Below are 17,274 nucleotides of genomic sequence, written 5' to 3'. Positions count from 1 at the left end.
TTGTGTACTGGCATTACACAGTGTCACAGTGTGAACTCAAGATTAGTGGGTCATCTTAGAGATAGCCACTTGCTGTTTTTTCTTTTCTCTCTACTTCCATTTTTATTGGATAAACCCCAAAGAATCAAAGAGGAAGCCAGACAGCTAAAAGCTCCCACCCAAGCTATGTCCAAAATAAGTTTTATTTTACTTCTCTGTGTTCCTCCCCATCAATTACCGAAGGAGGTCAAGAGGAAAATGTGATATTTGAATGTACCATAATGTTATTTCAATTATATTAAAGGAACATGCCACTCATCTTGCAATGATTTAATCATAAGCTATGTCAAACGTTCTTAGTGTAGAATGTTCTTCCCAGCCTTCCCCTAAAATCCTGCATCAAATCAATTGAGCCTTGACTTTATCTTTTCTTTTTAATTTCTTTTTGTTTTTTTAATCCACCAAAGATAGCTAAAGGATCACCATATTAGTATTATTTGGCTTTTATACCAAGTGGAGTAGAATTTGATGTGCTTTTTAAATTAAAATTTCATTAACATTAAAATTTGCCATTATTAATGGTTGTGTTGAGAAAGCTGAACTAACGAGATTTTTTAAACCCTTATTTTAAGCCCTTATTTTTTATATTTATGAAAAGAGTGTGCCCCAGGAGGAGTATGTATATCACTAGAAGCAGTAAAAAAATATATATCAAACTTGGAATTGAAAAACTGTACCTAAAAATGATGTCATGAAGCAAATTGGTAGAACTAGACAGGATATAGTACTGCCTTTGTCCTTTGCTTGAACAGCCCAAATCTAATTGTTGAATAATGTGCTTTAGAGGACAGTAGTGTCTTTCACTGCAACGCTGTGCAGTAAGTTCCACCCAGGCAACGTGCTATTTCCAGTCAAGTATATGGAGACTTTACATGCCGAGAGCAACAGCTGTAAAGATGTTGGGGTGGAGGGAACTTAGCAGCCAGCTCAAATAGAAACTTACACTTGTGTCCAAAATAGCTTATATGTGCTATAGATGTTGAATTTTCATTTCTCCTGTGAGCAAATATTTAAATGTAAACAGAAATGACAAGGTAGGCTACCCTTTTTAAGATTTTGCTTTTAGAAAGGACTTTGCTGTGTCTGAGATGTTAATGACCGAATATAATCCTCAGTTTGATAGTTATACATTACATGTCATATGTAATCACTTCTAACATTTTCTTTTGTGATTTTGCCAAGAGTTTTGCTGAATTTTAAATTCACTGTGCTACATATAGTTCCTATTAATTGTATTTGCATAAAACCAATAGTAACCAAGAAAACTTCATCTGCATTGTTTGCATTTGAATTATGACTTAGTTTTATAAAAAAAGAAATTTGCAAAGCATCATAAAATAATATCCATGAGAGGGAATTATTAGAGAAAAAATATTTTTGACAGTTTAAAAACTGTTCCTTTCAGGCAGAATTATGTATATGTAAACTTCAAGCAGATGTTAAATTTTGCTAAAATTTTGATTAACTTTATTCTTGGCCCATTTTGCATAGTGGAGCTAACAGTTCCTTCATTTAGAAACTATTAATATACCATATTGGCTGAATGGTTCTTTACAAAAATGCCTGATGCCTTGCTTGTTCTAAAAGCTGAAAGTCAGATAATTGTACTAGAGGGAGAAGAAAATCATTTTGATTTATTCGAGAATAGATTCAATTTAAATTATCTTAGCTAATAACTTTCAGAAAGATCTGTTAAACATCTCCTATTTACTTTTCATCTATTATTAAAGAATCCATAAACCTATGGTTTCTCATCTTTTGGAGGTTAAGATTTGATGGCAAAATGGCACATAGTCATCCCATTAGATACCCTTTCTTAGAAGAACAATACACATATATGTAAGGCTTTGTATTTATATTGGAATTCCAAATTGCCATTGTTTGAAATTTCCCTTTCAGTGTGATGGACCTCCCTGTGTAATTTCAGTAATCACTGGGGCCCAGTCTGCCTAGTTATCAGCATTATTTTCATGGAGAGGTGGGGAGACTAAACTGTGCTATGGTTTGTACTGAAGCAGAATGATAGTCTGCCTGTTATTATTTCAAAATACCTTTCTGAGGTTATACCCTACAGACCTTCCCTACTTGATGTTCTAAGTGGAATCATAAAAGGAATCTACATATTAAAATGATATGTCTTTCTCTCAGATACCACTACAAAGCTAAATAGTAATCCAGAACATAGAAACAATTTTGCAGAAATTTTGAATGATCATTCGGCTCCCCCAACAGTAAGTGGGACAGATGCACCCAGCTGGGCATTCTCATACTCTCTAGTAACAGTGAGTGGGTGAGGTTTGCCACAGTTCAGACCTCTCAGACATTGACAAACTTCTGTTTTTAGGCCTGTGCCTCCTGTTGGAAACACGCTGCACTGTTTGCTGTGTAGACCACCCAGCACACCCACTTTTGGTGGTTTGGCCTCCTCTATGGCTTGCATGCAGGTGTGACCTTACTCATCCACCCAGAACAAGTCACTGCCGTTTTTCTGAAGTTTAAAAATATGGCTGGCTAAAAGAAGGCAGTAAGCAAGTTGATTTTTATACTATCCTGGAAACTTATAATTATAAAGTTTGGTGAACTTTGTGAACTTTTTCAAGCATGTTTTTGCTGCAGACTTTGTGATTGATGTGGAGGATCCCTGGGGCACAGGTAAAACAGCTGAAAGGTAGGAAGTTGCGTGGGTTGCCTCTGTGTACATAACCTGCCGGAGGCTATGCAAGGTTAGCGCCTACATCCCCTCCTCCTTAGCCCAGTGCAATTTGAAATTAGATAAACATTTTGGCAGTGGTGTGGCAAACCAAAATTCAGCCTCGCTTCTCAATAGTTCTATTAACTTTATAAAAGTAATAAACTGTTTTTTTTTTTTGTAAAGTAAGCTGTTAGGCATCAAGAGCACACTAAAGCAGCTATATTAAGTAGAAGGTAATTTTTTTTTTCCTGAGGTAACCACACTCTAAATCTTCACAATCTGTCACAGCTTGCTCTATAATTCTAAGCTGGTAATATTCAAAATAGCACAATAAGTACTGTTAGCAAGATGTGGAAATTTTCTTGAGCAGTAGGAATGTACCCCAGAAGGCAGGATGTTTACTGACCATTAGCTCTACTTACATTCAGCCTTTTTTGGCTGTCCCTTAGGGACTCAGACTTATGGCTCCAAAGTGGACAAATGACCAGGAACAGTGTCATGAGCACTCATGAAGACACTTTTGCCTCATAACCTTGTGAGCTGTACGTCAAGGCACTCCTTTCCTTAGGGAAGCATCAGATGTCTTCATAACTCTCCTGGAAACTTCTTTCTAGTTAAGGGGAACAACTGAAGCTCTATGGTGTGTGGAGACCTGAATCTACCACCTATACTAGACTTTTAGAACCAAAAGAGACTGATGGGGAAACTGAGGCCTCCAGGGCTAGTGACTAGCTTGAAGTCATATGGTTAGTTGATGGAAGAGCCAAGGCTAGAAGCCACTGTGATCCCACTTGTAATACAGCCAAATATTCACATAAACATGAATTACTTTAAGAGGAAGGTGGTTTAGTTTGTATTCTCTCAGCTGGCACAAAGTAATCACTCACTAAATGCTAGTTGTTATTTTTATTTTTTTTCTCTGTCTCTCCACGTATTGTTGTTTTATGATAACATATTTTACAGGTTTACGTGGCTTGTATTCAAATGTTAAAGAAAATACTTTGACGTGTATAATTTTAGATCTGGAGAGGATCTCAAGAGAGCTTCTAGTTCAGCTTCATAAGCATATTATATTGTCCTTCCCACAATGATTTTTTTCCAAAATAATAAAAAGTTTTTCTTATCAGCTAGATCTTGTGTTTTAGTCAGAAGATAGTTTGAATAGAAGAAAACTTTTCAAAGTTCAGTTTCAGGTCGGGCGTGGTGGCTCATGCCTGTAATCCTAGCGCTCTTGGAGGCTGAGGCGGGCGGATAGTTTGAGTTCAGAAGTTACAGCCTGAGCAAGAGAAGACCCCGTCTCTACTAAAAAAACAGAAAGAAATTAGTTGGACAACTAAAAGTATATATAGAAAAAATTAGCTGGGCATGGTGGTGTGTGCCGGGAGTCCTAGCTACTTTGGAGGCTGAGGCGGGAGAACCACTTGAGCCCAGGAGTTTGAGATTTCTGTGAGCTAGGCTGACGCCACTGCACTCACTCTAGCCCAGGCAACAGAGTGAGACTCTGTCTAAAAAAAACAAAACAAAGCAAAAAAACAAAGTGCAATTTCAGTTCAGAGTTTGCTGGGAAAAAACTTAAGATAATCTCTCTTTCCTTTTCTCTCTCTCACACACACACATGCACACTCCCCTAATACCTTATACTTGAGACCTATATGAAAAGTTAATGTTATATAAATATTTTGAAAATGAATGCCAGTGGTGAATTAAGGAAGATAGTTACTTAAACAAGCTGTTCATGTATAAAATGGAAAGTTTTACTGACATTATTTTAAAAAATCTATATTATGAAATTTTTACATCAGCTCTTTCTTATTACTAAGATGTTTATATAAAAAGATATTCCATAAAGGGACAAAATGATGCCAGTTGCATCTATAATTTGCTTTGCCCCAAACCTTGACTATTTAAACTGCTTCCATTTATGTGCACAAACCTGAGCGGGTGTTTTTTTTTTTTTTTTTATGCCCTCAAATTAAAGGCTTATTTGGAAAACTTGAGCTAGCATGTACACTTATCCTATTACTACCATCTTCTTCCCAATATATACTCCGAACTTATTGGGAAGGTAAGATTGTAAACCCAAAATTTTCTCTACCTATTAATTTCAGGTTCTTCACCTGTACCACATAACATGGAATAAATTAGAAGCAATAACCTTCCCTGCCTCCTAAAATTTGTTTTACTCCTACCTCTCCTTTTGACCATCCTTTGGGAACTGTATGTAAAAACATCTAAAAGAAAACTGAAAATTAATGCAAGTAGGAGCCCAGAAAATTATATGAGTAAATGAACAAACTGAAATATGACTAATATGCTTTGCTATTAAATGACAACCACAAGCACAGTGCTAAAAACTCATATTATTTGAGCATATTACTGTGAGCCAAGTATGGTCCTCACACTTTATATAGATATCTAATTAGCTACATTTGTGTGCTCAAGAAGATAGTTATGTACTGTTTAGCCAATAATGACATCATTGCCTTCGTGGGTATTAGAACTATAATTAGCTTCTATGAGGCTAAGATATTCTTTACTTATGTTGGAACTATTTAGTAATATTTTTCCAGTTAATGCCAACATAAACTAGTTTTATCCTGCAATGCTACCTAGATAATCCATATGGAAAGATTTTTTTTGTAACATTCTTAAGTGAAATGAACATTAGGTGAATGTTTTTTTTTTAAAAAAAAAAACAAATCTTTTCATTGGTTTTTCTTTAGAGGTAGTAAAACACATAAGGCCAAAATAGGACAGATCTTTGATGCACACTAGATTGGTCATTTTTTTTCTTTTATGTCTTACTAGTCAACAGTTGGGCTTTGCTTCATGAGCTCAGTCTTCATAGAATCAATCTGCCCCGCCACTGTGATGGCTGTGCTCTTTCCACAAACAAACTGCCAGGGTGGCCTGCTGTCTTTCGCCTTTCTTCTTGTCATCTGTCAGGTCCTTGGAATTAGACTGCAGTGATTTTTATAAGGATCTTTGTTTACTGGTACTTTTGTGTTGTTTATATATAAAAGGATGAATCTTTAAAAAATATCTGTGCTAAACATAAATCTGATTATTTACTTTCCCAAAATTAAAACCTTTTTATTTTCCCTTTTGCTCTTAGTATAATTTTTTATTTTATTAAGCATGGCTTGCAAAATCCTGCATAATCTAATCTTTGCCTACTTTGTCATCTTTATCTCTTATTTCTCCCTACTTTGCATACCATGCTCTAGCTGAACTAAATCATAAGCTGCTAGAACAGCCCACACTCTCTCTTACCTGCAGGCCTTTGTACCTGCTGACCTCACTGCCCAGAACACTCTTGGTTTTCTCCTCTGCCTTCTTCCATTACTTGGCCCACTCCCAAGCTGTATATTTAAGTCTCAGTGTCTTTTTCATTTCTTAGAAATGACACTATTTCTATGAAGTCTAAACATAGGCTATTGTACTCATTTACCTATCTATCAAAGCAGTTATCACATCATATTATTATCTATTTATTTATCTGTATTTCCAATAATCTATAAATTCCATAAAATCAGGGATTATATTTTGTACATGACTGTATTCTCAGAACCTGGCACAGTGCCACACACATAGATGCTGAGTATTTATTGAGTGAGTGGATGTGGAAGGATAGTAAGAGATGAGTTAAGAAGTGTGAACAGGGAAAATATGGTGTGCTGTGTGTGTCATTCAGAGGGGCTTGTCTTATTGGATCCCAGAGAAGACTTGGAGCTAGAGAAAACATGCATTCATATTTGCATTTGCATTTTGATAGATCTTTCTGGTCTTAATATGGAGAATGAGTTGGAGGTAACAAGATTATAGGCAAGGAGACTAGATACTGAGCTTTTGTCCAAGAAAAGATGAGAAGCTTAAACTACATGGCCATAGGAATGAGATGAAGAGACAGATTTAATAACTATTAATAAAATAAATGTCATAGGCTTTGACTATCTAAAATGATAAGGAAAAGGAAGAGAGAAGTGATGTTCAGAGTCCTAGCTTGGGTGACTCTCATGCTATTAAAAATAATAAAGAAGATAAAAACAATTTATTTGAAGAATGGTGTTTGGCTTGATAGATCTATGGGATATTTAAATGGAGATGATTTTTTTTTTTTGGGACAGAGTCTTACTCTGTCACCTGAGCTAGAGTTCTGTGGCATTAGCTTAGCTCACAGCAACCTCAAACTCCTGGGCTCAAGCGATCCTCCTGCCTCAGCCTCTCAAGTAGCTGGTACTACAGGCAATGCCATCACACCTGGCTAATTTTTTATATTTTTAGTAGAGATGGGGGTCTCACTCTTGCTCAAGCTGGTCTCGAACTCCTGACCTCAAGCGATCCTCCTGCCTTGGCTTCTCAGAGTGCTAGGATTACATGTGTGAGCCACCGTGCCCAACCCAAGTGGAGATGTTGAGTAGACACTTGCAAACTAGGGTATGGTGCTCAGTAGCACATTCACGTCATCAGCATTTGGATATAGTGAAGGCCTTTGTTCAGATGAGATTACCCAGAGAGGAGGAGTGTGGAGAGAGAAGAGCTGAAGCAAGAGGAGAGCTCTGTAGAGTACTGGCTTGAGGAATACTTGGTTGCAAGGAATAGAAACCCCCTAAAAATGGATCAAGTGAAGTAGTGGGGCAGGAGGCATAAGAATTCTCGACATAGAATTCAAGGACAAGCTATAAGAACAGCTCCTCCCATTCTTTACATGGAATGTCTGGAATTAAAGCTTCTCTGTTTCTCAAAGGTCTCATATCTCTGTTCTTTACATTTTCTCTCTTACCCTTTTCTTTGTCAGCCCATCAGCTTCCCTTGTTTGCAAGTGGCCAAAGCAAGCTGCTACCTTTGAGTTTATATAACTTCATCATGCTGTTGTTCATCATTCTTTGGGAAAATTATGTGTGTCTCTAACTTCAAATTCTCCGAGGAAAAGAGAATTTGATTGATTAGTGAAGCTCGTGATTTGGTTGACTTCAGGTCAGGGGTCCAACCCTTGGGTCAAGTAGTAAAAATATGACTGTAAGAGTTGTGAGAGGGGATCAGTCCTCTCGGGAGAAGGTGTATAATATTAATAGCTTCCACAGTATGTTGTTATATAAGGCAGTGTTTCTCAGAGCTTAACATGCCTATGAACTGTCTGAAAATCTTGTTTAAAAATGCAGATTTTGTTATAGGTGTGGGTGATTATGTCTAACAGGCTTGCAGGTAAAGCTGATGCTGCTGATCTGAGGTCCACACATCAAACGCCAAGGATTGTCAGGGCAGGCAGAGCAGAGGGAAAGCCCAGAGGGCTGAGAGGACAGGAAGGGAACAGGGAAAATGCAGGAACTGTGGGTGAGACTGTCAAGGAACAGGGCATGTTTAGCAGCATCAAATGTTGTAGCGTGTGAGTGAAATGAAAATGGAAGCCTCTGTAGTATGAACAATCTGCATAGTTTTGTAAATCCTTTTCAGCAGTGCTCAGAAGTCTATGGATCAGACAGCAAGAAGGTCCACAGCTAGATAAATCCAGAGTTGGGGGTTTGCAGGGCAGGAATGGGGAACAGAATAAGGAACTTGAATGAATATATTAACTAGGAGGTAGATTAAGCTATAGACAGCGCAGTGTAGGTTGTTTTAGATTATTTATTGCCTTTATATTGTTTTTTTTTTAAGAGCTGGAAAAGACTCAACCACTGCTTAAGAGAGAACAATTTCCCATGAAAATGTGTATCAATGTGTGTGCATATGCATGCACATGTGCTGGCATATCTAATCCTCTTGCCAGGAGTGTATATCTGCATAACAAGCTGACTCTAGAAGGATTTATAACAGTTCACTTGTTTGGATCTTCAGAAAGTATTAGTTTTTGCCATTAAATATGGAATGCTTTCTTGCCAAAGTGATTATGGAAAGACAGGGCTAAAAATGTAGACATTAACAATATTACAGAAGTTGGAGACGTGTCTGAGGGTGCGGTGCCTGTGAATATTTTGGGAGTTAAAAAGATTGTCAAGTTTAAAGGTACTTCATCAAAGAAACTTCAGCTCAACATCTTGTTAGTTTTCTAGCTATGTCAAACTTAATTGAACTGATTCAAGTAAAGCAGTAAGTACCCTTTTGAACTCATGCTTAAGCCATTGCGGTAGCCTCATATTCATGGTGCTTCCAAAGAACATTTTGGGGTTGAACCATCACAGAGGGAAATGAAATAATTATCTGGTTAACTCTGGGGAAACCAGTGTTTTAGGAGGAATGTGGGAATGAACTGATATCCTGGTGTGGCTGCTGGAAGTTCCAGGAGGAGATCCGGAATGATCAGTGTAACCTCGGTTTAAGAGCAACCCTCCCCAGGATGGAAATGCCGTCTTCCAAGGCAGAGCTTGAGATGTGGCGAGGCCTGTGGGATGCTTGCCAAGTCTGTCACATTAACAGAATCACAGATGGCACAGCCAGATTGCCGTTGGCTTCCCTGCCATCCTAAAATCTCTACACAGTGGTCTGAAATCACTTAAATTTAAATACTTACTTTGGTAAAGTCATCCAGTTCTGTATATTATCATTTACTACAAGCCAGCCTCTAAAATGTTATTATTGATATTTTACATTTCAACAATGTCACATCTGACAGTAATTTACTTGGATCTGGAGAAATGTGATGTGGTTATCATGGCTCTTTAAGGATTTAGGTTATTAGAACTGGTTCTAGAAAATTCTTGGTTGCTAGCCCTTTGGTTTAATCTTTAGAAACCACCAAGGCTACTTAAATATTTTAAACTTTTTAATGCAACAAATCAGATTTTCATTCATTAGAGCATATTATATTCACATGGATAATTCAAACAATGACTTTGAATAGATGCAAACTGAGCAGGCAGCTCAAGCTAAATTTTCTGGAGATGATTTTCAGTGGCCAGGTTTTCCAGCAAATTCATTAGCTACAGTTTGACACACATTCAAATAAAGAACAAGATTTAATTTTAATGCATTCATATTCACCATTTAAGACAGTTTGGAAAAAATGGTTATTCAATACCATCCACAGATCTTGTTGAAAGCAGCTAAAATTTAGCTCAATTTTGATTTATCTCTTAGGATCTGAAATTCCTGTTTTAAAGAGATTTTTTAAAACATGGTATTTGGATTTTACAAAGACATACTTAAATAGCAAGGGTGGAGTAAGAATCCAAATCTCTGAGATAAAAAACCCATTAAGATAATGGTTATTAAACCTATATTGAATTGTACTTATCAGGCTTTGGCATAACTGGAAGGTTTTCCATGATAGATTTGAGTTTCATCGAAGAATAAACTTTTGTGAAAATATGCACAAGTAAATTACTGCTGAACATTTGTAAGTGTGGGCAAAACCAAGGGTGGAATTTGGTTTGCTGTTTGGACTACTTGGAGACTTTGCTTTTATAAATTATAAATGAGAATATTTTATTATTTCTGTCTTTGGGAACACCTTGAGCCAGGTGCTTTAAGTTGGGTAAGTTTTAGAAGATATGTTAATCCTGGTTTTACCAAGGCCTCATTCAGTGACCTCTTCAGTAGCCATCTTTTTAAGTGGCTCTGCCTCTAAGAGAGAACGAATTTATTACTTAATGGACTAGCTTATAATGTAGGAATCAATTAGCTAGTGATATTTTGATTATTGCAAATGGCAGATCCAAAGCACTGTATCCCACACTCTCTAACATTCTTTACTTAAATATTTCTAAATTAGTTTCTTAAAAGATATTAATTTTAGGATGATGACACTATATTTAAGAAATTTCCCATTATAAAATGCTACCTTTTATAGCAGTGCTTGAGCTTACCGCTTTTCTCTGTGTCTTTTGTTTAATTGTGGCAACTTTATTTCCTAGAAAGACACTAGAATTATATTCAGAAGAGCTGGCTTGAATCTTGGTCTCCCTATCAGTTAGATGTGTAATTTTGAGCAAGTTACATCTATATTAGCTTCATTTGTTTTATCTAAAGGTAGAGGTGGTAATAATTTTCAGCATTGTTATGATGTTAAATGAGATAATATTTGTGAAAACCCATTACTGTGAAGCGATCTGTGAATGTAATGAGCCTGATGGTACTATACCTAGTTTAATTGGCATTTCATCCAATTAAGATACTTACTATTTAGTAGCACGATTTTTAAATGCTGTCTGGCCCCTGAAGATAAGAATTGTACAGAATAATGCGTTGAATGTTCTTTTAGATGCATGTTCTGAGTATCTTCTCTCTCTTTTGTATCCCTATGAGTGCGTAAGGGAAAAGGAGATTCTGCTAAGGTGGGTGCTCTTTTACCTCTCCCTAATTGTCAATTTACAGATTTTGTGTTATAGTAATGTCTAGTAATAACCAACACTTAAATAGTGCTAACAGTGTGCCAGGTACAACTCCTGGGATTTTTAGCGTTAACCTGCACAATCCCTCCAGTAACCCTGGGAAGTGGGTGCTGTTATTCCCACCAGTGTAAAGGTGGTAAAACTGAGGCACAGAGAAATGAACTTGTTTAAAATTACATATTCAGTGTTACCAGTCACATTTAACTTTCTTATATCCTTCCTTCAGCTCTTAAGGAATCATATATCAGGATAAAGGAAGTCATGAGCAATTACTTGGGTCTTGGATATAAAGGATGGCATCTCATCTTGGAAAAATGATGCTGCCTGTCTGCATGTTGGAATTATTCAAGATTGTTGCCTATTTACTTTTTAAAGAAACCTCTAGTGCTTATTACTGGATGAATTATTGTTAATTTACTAGGACTACTCTCACCTGAACCCAAAGTATACTAACAGGAAGGAGAACTTGTCAGAAAGACTCAGTCGTCTCAGTTCTGTGCTTATGAGTGAGAATAACTGGTAAAAAAAAGCCCCAAAGCCCCACCCAAAGAAGTGTTCCAGAGCTCATGCACTCTTTTTTTTTTTTCAGATTTCGAATTTGTTTGACTTGGTTACAATGCACATAGTCATTCTTTAGGCATGTTGCTATTCATTTAAGCTACTCACTTACTTGTTTATAAATTTAATGCATTTTATTGAAGATGTCCCATGTGCCAGGGATGCTGTGGGGTGTTGGAGAGTTAGGATGGTGAATATGACAGGTACATACCCTCCGCTCTCGTTGAGTTTATAAACTAGTGGGAAATGACAGACTAAAAAGAAAAACATCTTACAAATAGAAAACACAACTGCTCTGACTAGTGCTACAAAGGACAGGAACATGGTGCTCCAGGGATGGATAAGACGAGGCATTTGGCAGATACCGGGTGGTCATAATTTGTTTTCTATTGTCTGTCTTTGGCCTTGTGTAAGATGTCAAAACTTAGAGAGGAAGAACACAGAGAGGGCAGACTGGAAAGACTGGAGAGGAGCAGAGTTGGCAGGGCAAAACGTTGCATAACACAAGATGGCCGCAGGGAAAAGAAGGAAGAAAAACCTAACTTGAGCAGTGTAGCTCATTTAATAAATAAATCCCTGAATATATCACTTCATCGTATAAGAAGAATAGCGATATTTGTAATAACTACAATTTTTTTCAAGAAAAGTTATTGCATATTCATTCTAGTCAACTCAGCAAAAGAAGGAGCAACATAATAAATTTAGAATGATTTCCATTAACATGGTTAAAGTATTTTTTGTTTGAAAGTTTATGTGTCAGTTTTATGGCAATTTATCCAGAGTATTGGATAAATAGGATTATTGCTGTCATTTATACTGTGCTTAAAGGCAACAAGAATATTAATTGCAAAAACATTTCTAGATGGGAAGATAGTAAGACCCTGGTTTCTGATTCGAACTGATGGCCAGGCCCTGGATAAATAATAATTGAGAAGATTCTGTTTACCTTAGTGAATATGGGATAATAGCATTTTTCCTGTTGACTTGGGAAGATATTTTTTTTCACATGCATTCATTCAATTAATATTTATTGTGAACCCACCACTGTATTTTGGGAATATAGTGGTAAGCAAAGGAGACATGATCTTAGACCTCATGGAACTTACAGTTCAATGGGAGAGACCAATGTGCATGTACCATGGGTCTTTATTTTTGCTCTTCCCTTGGCCTGCACAGCTAGCTGTTCCCTCGTGTGCACACCACATGCCTCCTCACTTCAGTTGGGTCTCTGCTCAAATGTCACCTCTTTGGAGAACTACCCACTGTCTCCACCCATTCAGGTCACTCTCCCTCTGTCCCTTGCTTTACCATTTTCCCCACGTTTTATCACCAACTGTCATTGCATTATATTATTATCATTAGGTCTAAGACTTAAGTATAAGAATCCTTTACACAGAGACTTTGTCTCCTGCTCTTTGATATACACTGTTTAGAATAGTGCTTGGCATATTACAGGCACTCAATAAATATTTACTGAATGAATGAGTAACTGAGATGATGACAGAGGCACGTAATTACCAACTATGATAAACAAATGGGATGAGTGAGAGTACTTTCAAAACTATAAATATTCCCTACATGCAAGGAGATGATGTTTATTTGAATTTTAGGAAAAAATGCAATCTGCCAGAAGAAAACCTGTTTATTTTTTATATTGGTAGTTTTCTATTTAAACATTTATTCCCTAAGAGTTGCTCTTCCTTTGTATCCGTGGTTTGTAATATTGTGCTCTGTCTTTATGGTTCTAAAACCTCCTTCTCCCCAGTTCAGTTGCTCTCGAGAGTAGAGCTTCTTTACCTGGGTTGATGAACCTTTGTGAAATCCACTGTTGGCTCTTGAGGCCTCACGTATTCCTGGAAATTGTGTGCAATGTGTAGTGGCTCCTGTGTATTTTACTGGAGAGAGTTTTCATAACTATCTTTAGATTCTCAGAGTATATGACCCCCCCAAGTTTAAAAATCATTGCTTTAAAAATTTTTTATTTATCTTTTACCTTTTTTGTTGCTCTATTGGCATTTCTTTTTCTCTTCAAGATGGTTTCGTTTTCCTTTTAATTTTCATGATTGTATTTTGGTGTTTTTAAATGTTTACTGTCTGCTTATCCCTGGTGTGTGGTATTCTTGGTTTATTGTATGCATCTGATCTCAGCCCTTTTTTCTGTCTCTTTTTTGTCTGGCCAACAGTGTGGGGATGTGCCAACTGCAGGGTTGTCCTATCCAGCCCTTCTGGGACCTTTACTTCTCCGTGCTACCCTAATGACTACCCTAACAGCCAGGCTTGCATGTGGACCCTCCGAGCCCCCACCGGCTACATCATTCAGATAACATTTAATGACTTCGACATTGAAGAAGCTCCCAATTGCATTTATGACTCATTATCCCTTGATAATGGAGAGAGCCAGCCTAAATTTTGTGGAGCAACTGCCAAAGGCCTATCGTTTAACTCAAGTGCGAATGAGATGCATGTGTCCTTTTCAAGTGACTTTAGCATCCAGAAGAAAGGTTTCAATGCCAGCTACATCAGAGGTATGTAAACCAAAGGCGACGCCAACCTTCTGCTTTCATTTAACATGTTCTACAATAAACACAAGGACCAGTAGACAGAGTTATGCTCTTTTATGTGGATGTCAATGATTAGGATTAGGCTTTAAGGGCAAGAATCTGTTAATATTCTGAGTATTCTCATTAGCAAAATATAATCACCAGATCCAAAATCTGGTTACAGTACTGCTGAATTCTTTTATATTGTTCACATGTAGAACATTTAAAGGCTGCTTAGAAGATACTGTAGATATTACACTGCTAATAATTAAAATCTGTAATTCTAATATCTCTCCAATGATAATTTAAAACATCGCTATTTAGAAATCATTTTATTTGGGCTTTTAAGATGTTGCCCTTTTAAGGAACTAGGCTAGGGACAAATATAGAAAATTAGCATATAAATTTTTAGAAATCCATTAGTAATGTAAAGTAATAAATAACTTAATCTGAGAAAATCCCCTGAAAATGGATAACTGAAGGAAATAAAGCACATTTTTATCAAATATTTTTCCAATATTCTGGCACAGCATAATATTTAAGTAATCTCATTCTCTTTAACACCTTAGTTTAAGAGAGATTTATTTTTATTTTTTTTTTCTTCTGAGCTTCCTAAGAAGATGTCATATGCAATAAAAACACACAAACAAAAAGAAAGGCACAACTATGAAAATGGCTCTCATTACTATAAATTATGTTTTTGATTGTGGAGTTATTTATTGTTTATTGATATTAGGTACATAACTGTTTAAAACACACATGCTTTAATTTTTCAAAATAATGTTTTAAAAATCAGAAAATATAGGACATTTGGAAATAAAAAAGAAGCAAATTAGAATTATCTGTATGCCCACCACCCAGCTATAACCACTAATAAAATATTTATGGGTATATTTCCTTCTGAGCTTTTTAAAAATGCATATAGAACACTAGGTTCATATTATATAAGTATCTTTTTGCATAAATAGACCTATGAACTGCTTTATATGCCTTAATTATGAAATTCATAATTCTTTTAAATTCTATCATGGATTTTTACTAGAATATTTATATTAAAATGATGTTTTATTGTAGAATTACTCTTGGTGTATGGTATATTAAAATATATTCAAACTATCATGCATATGAAATGGCATTTCATATGAATAGTATTTTCATATGAATACTGTTAAATAGTATTTTCGAGATGAGCTACTTCTCTCTCAGATCACTTTCACAATGTATATTAGCACAGGACTAAATTCATTATATTATTAATTTCACGTATATCACAGAAGTGTTAGGTGAATGCATTTTTATTTTGAATTTATTATGCATATAATAATAGTAGTCTCTTGCTATTTCTTTCTATATGTAAGCACGGCTGTATGCTTTATACATATTAACTTATTTTCGTTGACCATCTATGCAATAGGTGCCATAGCCCTTCATTTTACAGATGAGGAGATTGAGGTAGAGAGAGGTGAAGTGACATACCCAAGGTCATGGGCTACAACATGGAAGAGCTGGGGTGGGAAGCTCTGTAGTCTGCCCTTTTAACTGCTGCTCCTTAGTATCCTTCAAACACTAGCTCACATGCCCAGATGTAAAGCAACTATAACTTCAATTTCCATTTTTGTTTCATTGGATCCCTTCTCAATAAAATTCTTTTTGCATTTGTTCCTAAAATAGCTTGATGGTGGTGGGGGGGGGGAGGCAGAAGGATATGCAGTGTCCGAAGGGGAGAGGGTAGTGTTGGAATGTTTGGGAAGAGTAAAAGGCAATTCTTAATGAAAAATAAAACTGTTAGTTATGTTTAGGAATTATTTGAAAAAATAACATATTTGTTAGAATTTTAATGTACAAACAGAGCCTTTCTGAAACCAGCTCTTTCCTTAATTAGGTAGTTGGATTTTAAAAAAATTTTAGTGGTTAAAAAATAGTTTTCAATACCACCACTTTGGTCAGTAAAAAGAGAAAAAAAGAAAAAAAAATAGTTTTCAAGTTGGCTGGCTATAACTCAAAGGTTTAGGTGTGAGATCCAATCATCAGTAGAGTTAAAATGGGTAGAGTTTCTCATTGTTGTTGTTATTGATGTGAGACAATTGATTGCTGGTGGGTGACAGGATGGACCAGAAAAAGGTGAGGAATGGGGCAAATGGTAGGTAAAAAAATTAATTAGTAGGAGGGATGGGGGACTTGAATCTGTCCGATGTTTTGCATCTCATTCCTCAGGGTTCTGGAGTTAACATGTTTTATCTCTACATTTTTGCCCTAGTTGCCGTGTCCTTAAGGAATCAAAAGGTCATTTTACCCCAGACGCCAGATGCTTACCAGGTATCTGTTGCAAAAAGTGTCTCCATTCCAGAGCTCAGCGCTTTCACACTCTGTTTTGAAGCCACCCAAGTTGGCAGTGACGACAGTGACTGGACAGCTTTCTCTTACTCAGATGCGACCTTCACACACTTGCTCAGTTTTGGAAAGGGCGAGAGTGGCTACTTTCTATCTATTTCTGGCTCCAAATGCTTGCTGAACAGCGCCTTCCCTATCACGGAAAAAGAAGACATTTTCTCAGAAAGCTTCGAGCAGCTCTGCATGGTGTGGAATAATTCTTTGGGCTCTGTTGGTGTCAACTTCAAAAGAAACTATGAAACAGTTCTATGTGATTCTACTGTTAGTAAAGTTATTCCTGGGAATGGGAAATTGTCGTTGGGTTCCAATCAAAATGAGATCTCCTCTCTAAAAGGGGACGTTTACAACTTTCGACTTTGGAATTTTACCATGAATTCCAAAATCCTCTCCAACCTCAGCTGTAATGTGAAAGGGAATGTGGTCGACTGGCAAAATGACTTTTGGAATGTCCCGACCGTAGCTCTGAAAGCGGAAAGTAACCTAAGCTGTGGTGAGTCTGTGGCATACTCTTTTTTTTTTTTTTTTTAAGCATTGTTTGATGAATGTGTTTGTAAGAATTTATACATACAGGCATGTGTATATACATATACACATATATACATATATATAATTACCATTAAAGAGTTCTTTTAATTTTTAAAACATTATATGCTCAGCTGTTCATAGCAGACATTTGATTACAAGCCATGCAGATTTCAATCAAAATGCTTGGTCTTACCATTGTTTA

The 17,274-nt window shown here is 36.5% G+C and overlaps 1 protein-coding gene across 4 annotated transcripts in view; it reads left to right on the top strand.

Annotated features, from left to right (window-relative positions):
* ADGRG6 (adhesion G protein-coupled receptor G6) overlaps positions 1-17,274 on the top strand; it is a 131,452-nt gene that overhangs the window by 47,829 nt on the left and 66,349 nt on the right. For all 4 annotated transcript variants that reach the window (XM_020287235.2, XM_076002919.1, XM_076002920.1 and 1 more), the window contains exons 3-4: positions 13,800-14,141; positions 16,414-17,037. In XM_020287235.2, the coding sequence (XP_020142824.2) occupies positions 13,800-14,141; positions 16,414-17,037 (966 nt within the window). The remainder of the gene's footprint in view (positions 1-13,799; positions 14,142-16,413; positions 17,038-17,274) is intronic.

This window comes from Microcebus murinus, chromosome 5, assembly GCF_040939455.1.
Source record: "Microcebus murinus isolate Inina chromosome 5, M.murinus_Inina_mat1.0, whole genome shotgun sequence".
Taxonomy (NCBI): Eukaryota; Metazoa; Chordata; class Mammalia; order Primates; family Cheirogaleidae; genus Microcebus; species Microcebus murinus.
The sequence above is the reverse complement of the archived record's forward strand: the minus strand, read 5'-3'. Positions and strand labels throughout refer to the sequence as shown.